Genomic DNA, 6,590 nt, shown 5'->3' on the forward strand with positions numbered 1-6,590 from the left:
GGCTGAGCTGGAGAAATGAGTCATTCTAGCGCTAGTACAGTTTAGCGTAAGGAGATACTCCATTTGTGAATCCCTGTGACTAATGCAACATGATTGCAGTGGGGCTGAGGAAACATAAAACCACATGTAGAAAACTGCTGGGGTCAGAAGTCCCCATGAAGTTTCCAGTTGGCACTGGGAAGAAATCCTCCCGCTCTCCTATGGGATGGCGTGGCTAAATCTATAGCACGTTTGCTTGGCATTACAGTTAGAAAAAGACAGTTAAGAAACATCACCAAGCAACACAGTCTTTGTTCTTTAGCAGCCTTTTTAAAAATACAGTGCTATTTTATGCTGGGGTGGTTTTTTGTTTGTTTTACTTATTCTTTGGACATTACTTGATTTATTTTATCGCTCTATCATATTGTAAGATGTATTTTCACTGGTGGGTTGGATTAATTTCTTATACCTGGCTTGCTTGGCTGAATGTTTGAGAAATAAGCTTATAGTTATTGTATCAATGTTCTTTCAGCTAAGTTAGTGGAATGAAAACAGAAGTATTGACATAACAAATTTTAATAGTAATTCCTGTTTGCAAGTGGAGATGAAGGTGGAATGAAATGTGTGGCCAATGTTCCTTAAGAAGCTTGAATCAAGGGCCTGCAGACTTGTTTTCATTGCTAACACTGAGTCCAAAGGCACGGCTGCCTCTCCATGTGTAGGGGGAGTCAGTTAGTAATTGTAGAGATGTTTACTTACTGTTTTAAGAAGCTTGTATATCAGAAGTACTATGTGTCTCAGTGGCAGAAAGCAAATACCCTTATAGAGAGGCCAACCAGTCATGAACTGCCCATTCTTCAAGGCTTGCTTACAGTTTGGAAATGGCATCTGTACAGTTCTTGGGCAAGCATGCCCAACATACATGGATCTCAGTTTTCCTAGGATTTTAATATTTATTTGAAGCTCAGGATGGAGCTTTAGAGTTCAGTCTTAAAGAGTTGAGAGAGACAATCTTTGGAAAACTTACTCTGATCTAGTATTGTAGACCTGTAGCTGTTCTTTCTTACTGGTATTTACCATTTCACTGTGCCGTATTTGCCACCTATTTTTCTAGGAGGTGATTGTGCTACGCTTCTCAAGAACATTGGTGCCCTACCTGTTGATATGGCAAGGATGTATTTTGCTGAGACTGTTCTGGCATTGGAATACCTACACAATTATGGGATTGTTCACCGTGACCTAAAACCTGACAAGTAAGTCTTTAGCTCTTCAGAAGCTGGAGGAGAGAGCGCCAGTTCTCCAGGGTCTTTCTCCCTCTGCAGGAGGACATGGAGGCTAGAGACAGTAGAGATACTCAATGGCATCTGTCACATTGGTGATTTTATGGAGTCTCTCGCTGCTGATGTAGAACCAGATAGACACTGAGAAAGGGTGGGGGAAATGTCTTCAGATATTATCTCAAAGCTGTTGGTACACTGATGAAATTATGGCAAAAGGTAGTCCAATTTCTGGTTGCTGCTGTTCAGTTGCATAGGAGGCTCCTTCCATGTGGTGGGGACATAACACTGAGAACTTGCTTAGCATTATTTTGTGGTGTTCTTATTTTAAATTGCTTTTGGGAAACAATTAATAGAATGTTGGATTATTTTGCTGCTTCTCTTTCTTCTAGTCTCCTGATAACTTCCATGGGTCACATTAAACTAACAGACTTTGGACTGTCTAAAATTGGATTGATGAGTCTTACAACTAATCTTTATGAGGGACACATTGAGAAGGATACCAGAGAATTCCTGGACAAACAGGTAAACTGGAAAATGTTGTCTGTGATGTGGGATTAGATGCAGGATTCTGTCTTGGGGTAGAATCAGTTTGTAGCTCTCCATCTCTTCCTCGAGGCTGTGCTGTGCGTTGTAGAATGGAAGGAAAAGATACAAGTCCGATCTTATGTTTGTGCACTAATTGGTGGTGTTCGTTATTTCAACATCTTGTTTTGGAGAGATGCACGTCAGTATGTGGTTTAGGATATTGCAAGTGTGCCCAGGCAGCCGTGCAGGTGTGATCAGAAGTTGGGTTAGGGATGTGACACGGATTTTGTTGGAAGGTTGTTCCACGGTCTCCCCCTTCTGGTGCTTAGGAAGTTCATGGCAAGTTCCTATATGTTTCTTCTTGTAATTTTGTCTGATAACTTAAACATTGATTTTTATCCCCATGTTATTTACTAAGGGTCATTGTTCTCCTTAGCCTTCACTTTACTAGGCCTAACCAGCTAGGTTCTTCTGGATAACAAGATAGCTTTTCCTTTGATGAATGAATAGCTCTTCCATGCATCTCTTTCAGCTTGAGCTGATGTTTTCTGGGTGTAGTTGACAGGAACTATACTGCTCTGGGCACAGGCTCACCAGCACCTTATATAATGGAGATAAAAAATGCTTCTATGTTCTGAAACTACTTAGGATTGCAGCTGAATTTTCTTTTTTAGCTGTGCCAGGTGTTAATTCATCATCATCCTGTGGTATTGTCTTCCTTTGCTTCTGACTAACGATGTTTTTTTGTAGCAGGAACTCCCTTTGGTCACCAGATCATGGTCTTGCACTTTGCAGTGTTATATTTTTTTATGGCTATTCTGTTATTGTTGCTGCTTCTAAGCCTGAGGCAACTTAGATCTTCCAAAGTGATTTCCTTGGCCGTTGTCTGTGCCAGCTGTACCTCTCAAGTTTAAATGCTGAAGTGTGCAACCATGCTGTGCTGCTAATTCTGCATCTGTGAAACTAAATGCTGCTAGTACAGAGATGTGAGAGGTTTGTCAAAACTCAGTTCCGGATAGCTGTAGCTGTGCCAGTAGACATCCATCAAACAGACAGACTTATCCACACAGAATACGCGTCTTTCCCGTATGCTTTACTATACGTGCAACAAAGTAGTACTTAGCCGGCACGTCCACGCTAGGAGCATTTCATAGTACGTGATACCATTTCTGTGCAGGTAATGTGTTCTTCATATGTAGAGTCTTGCGCTGTGGAAGTAGTGCACAGCATGAAGTGGTTAGTGACAAAACATGAATAACTTCCCTGTAAAGCTCTGAGAGGGGGAAAGAGAAAATAAATAGGACAAAAATAAGCTTTGGTGCAAATTCCGGCAATTCGTAAGTTTATTGCTTTCTTGTGTGTTTCTTTTGAGGTCTGTGGGACTCCGGAATACATTGCACCAGAAGTGATCCTGCGCCAGGGCTACGGGAAGCCCGTGGACTGGTGGGCCATGGGGATTATCTTGTACGAGTTTCTAGTTGGCTGTGTGCCTTTCTTCGGGGACACGCCTGAAGAGCTGTTCGGACAAGTGATCAGTGGTATGTCTGTGTTCTGGTTCTGAAGGGATTTCTACGTGTGCTGTGAAGTAAAACCTTGAAATTATTTGAGACCCACAGTGTAGTCAGGAAAGATTAGGTATAACATAATTGGTTTTAATTTTAAAATGTTTTTCTTTCTGTGTCAAAGTAGCCTTCATCTGATTCCAGCTGTCGAAAGCTCTTGAGTTGCTTAACATCTTGTAAGATAGTTATGTTGTCGTGCATGGTGTGGGAGTTGTGCATCCCTTGTGGGATTGGGGAAAAATACTTGGGGATTTTGTGTTCTGTCTTTTAACTTAAATGATGGAGAATATGAAAGAAGCAGCTGCCAACCTGCTAATTCAGTCTGATTTTGGTTATTGCATCTGTATGTGCATAGGTCAATCAATTATTGTTGTATAAATTGAAATTAAAAGGAAATTCTAAGCAAAATACATTGAAGCTGTTGTACTCAGTACCTTTATGTCTTGTGGCTTTTTAAACATTTCTCCTGTTTGAAGTTGGACAGATGTGTGCTTTGTGTTCTCTTAGGGAATATGCCAGTGAAAACGTTTCCTGTTGGGAACGCTTTCTGAAATTTTTAACACGCTTGGCAAATGTCCTTTGTGAAAAGCAAATTTCAACAAGGAACAGAATATAATGCATGAAATCGTTACCTGTGCTTTGTTGTCTCTGTTCCGTGTTTAATGAGCGTGGAAGGTGTGGGCACAAGATACAGCTGCAGTATCGTCAGTGTTGTTGTTTATGGATTGTCACGGAAGTCCCATTTCATACTTTATTAATAGAGTTCTTAATGCCTTTTTTCTCCACAAGCACTGCTTGGATTGACAGCAGCTTTAGCTGACGCTGAATTTTATGCATTTTGGAAAATGTCAATGCTTGAATTGTATTAAGTATGCAGTCTGCTGAATTCAAGATATTTACGATTCCAGGGCAGTCCTGAACACTACGTTTTACCGTTCGGGAATGTGAGTGGTTATTCAAATTGATTGTGAAGTTGGTAGAAAATGCCTAGTCTCTTTTTGTCCCCAGATGAAATTGCCTGGCCAGAAGGTGATGATGCACTGCCACCAGATGCCCAAGACCTCATTTCTAAGCTTCTCCGGCAAAATCCTCTGGAAAGAATGGGAACAGGTAGGAACCTCGTGCATAGGAAAGTACGAGCCAGAAGCAGGACAGGAAGCTACCTTGCCAGTGATGCACACCCAGCCATGTTGAAAAATGCTCGTCTAGAGCTGAGAAACAGTTTGGCCTGGGTTCAGTGACTCCTGTGCGATGAAGCTTTGAGAATTAGTGTGGCTTGTACGTGAGTCAGATAGATATGACTGTCTTGTTTGGGAAGCAAGAAAGGAGCACCGTCAGCTTGGCAACATCACTTCTCAAGTCTGTGCTGTTCCACTGAAGGCTTGAGGGTTGTGTCTCCATTTGAACAGTGTATAATCAGATTTCTTTGAAGTTCTCTGACTAGGGGCTTAATCCCCTACATGGATATTAACTCCTGGATGTAATAAAATAAATGAGAACTCTTACATTCCTAGAGGCCTGTACTGTAGAATTCTTAAAAAATACAGCGAAGTCTCTTTGGCAAAGTCAGATGCATATTGCAATCTTTCTGTATTATAGTCTCGATTTTAAAGTTTTACAAGTCTACACTTTTTTATTTCCTGATAGTAAATAACCATAAATAATGTCTAGCTACATTCTTGTTTTAAAATCATCTGTGCAACACTGTGGCGCAAGTTGCCTGTTTCATTGATTTGATGTACTTGATTTAATTTTGGGTTTTCAATTGGAAACTACACTTGAAGGATAAAATAAAAACCTGTATATATAACAATTCCAAAAGGCACACGTATTCAGCAGACTTAACCCACGTGCACACAAGGGTGATGAATAGATCATGAATTAATAATGATATCGGATGGTTTTCGTATGTTCTTCTTCACTTCAAATCCATGTACGTGAAAGATGTTACTGTCATGGACAAGATGTAGAGTGTCGTGCCTTATAAAACGAGTTGATGGACTGATTCTTTTTGATTTCTTATATACCTGTAATGGTGAGACTGCTGTTCCACTTGGCATCTCATAGTGCCACTGGCACTCACAAACCTTTTATCTCTTTTCCTCTGCTGTTCTCTTTTTTTAAGACAGTAGCATCTTTTATGAATATTAATTTCATTTGAAAAAAAAGACACATACCAGTAGATAGATAATCCTTACTTTTTCCTTCAGGGTACCCAAGCTTCTGAGGTTCATAACAAAAGATACTAATTCAGGAAGATGTGTAAACCCCTGCCTTTTTTTTTTTTAAGCACATAAATGAATTTATTTGTGAGCGTGGAGCCACATGTGTGCCAAGTACCTTTCTGAGCTTGCTTGCTTTATTTAGCTATGATCAAGATAGTATTTAGAGTTTGGAAATTTTAAATTAAGATGTTAATTAGTTCTTAATCTTTCAACTAGCTATGGAATGTAACAGCAGATGTTATCTTCCAGCCAGTTTAGCCATGTCTTGTCATTAAACAGGAAGAAGAGGAAATCTTGTTGAATTTTGTCCTTCATCCCAGCTTTGGTAAAAGGATAAGTTGTTTCTCAAAATTCCTGGAAAATACGTGACTTAAATGTACTGGGGTACATTCTCTTAGGCTCTTGACATTTTTAGGGTTTGTTTTTCTTGTTATGCAAATGCTGAGATACTCTGCAATAAAAGATGCTTATTTCAGGTAGTGCCTTTGAAGTGAAACAGCATCGGTTCTTTAAAGATTTGGACTGGAATGGATTACTTCGGCAGAAAGCTGAATTCATCCCACAGTTGGAATCTGAGGACGACACAAGCTATTTTGACAGTAAGACTGAAGATTCAGCCTTAACAGCGTCGTGGTTTTTGTGCATATTTCATTTTTGAATTTCTTAGAGATAAGTCATTGTTAGAAATTGAATGAAACACTTGATGGAAATTGCTTTAAAAAGTTTCTGTTGAATGTCAAGTGAGGTTTCTTTGAAAGCAAATGAATTTTAAATTAAAAACTGTTGCTGCTGAAGTTAATTGGCCTTTCACTGTTGCCTGTGGTCCTGCCAGCCACGGCTCTGCAGTGAGAGGTGCTGCAGTTGTGCTGGGTCTATTACACTACTTCCAAAGCATTTGGTAAATCTAACTGCCTTGAGTTTTTGAACAATATTATCTTTCCCTGGTGACTGATTTCAGCCAATAAATGTTTTTATTAAAAAACCCAAACAAACCCTAATCCTTGAAGATAAGTATGTAG

At 39.8% G+C, this 6,590-nt stretch overlaps 1 protein-coding gene across 1 annotated transcript in view; it reads left to right on the top strand.

Annotated features, from left to right (window-relative positions):
- Positions 1-6,590, top strand: part of LOC104543134 (microtubule-associated serine/threonine-protein kinase 2-like) — a gene marked incomplete at its 5' end in the record, with an annotated part of 64,792 nt that overhangs the window by 42,522 nt on the left and 15,680 nt on the right. The window contains 5 exon segments of the mRNA XM_010187671.1: positions 1,094-1,232; positions 1,649-1,781; positions 3,157-3,322; positions 4,355-4,456; positions 6,048-6,170. Coding sequence (XP_010185973.1) covers positions 1,094-1,232; positions 1,649-1,781; positions 3,157-3,322; positions 4,355-4,456; positions 6,048-6,170 — 663 coding nt within the window.

Source organism: Mesitornis unicolor, unplaced genomic scaffold, assembly GCF_000695765.1.
Source record: "Mesitornis unicolor isolate BGI_N332 unplaced genomic scaffold, ASM69576v1 scaffold2187, whole genome shotgun sequence".
Lineage (NCBI taxonomy): Eukaryota > Metazoa > Chordata > Aves > Mesitornithiformes > Mesitornithidae > Mesitornis > Mesitornis unicolor.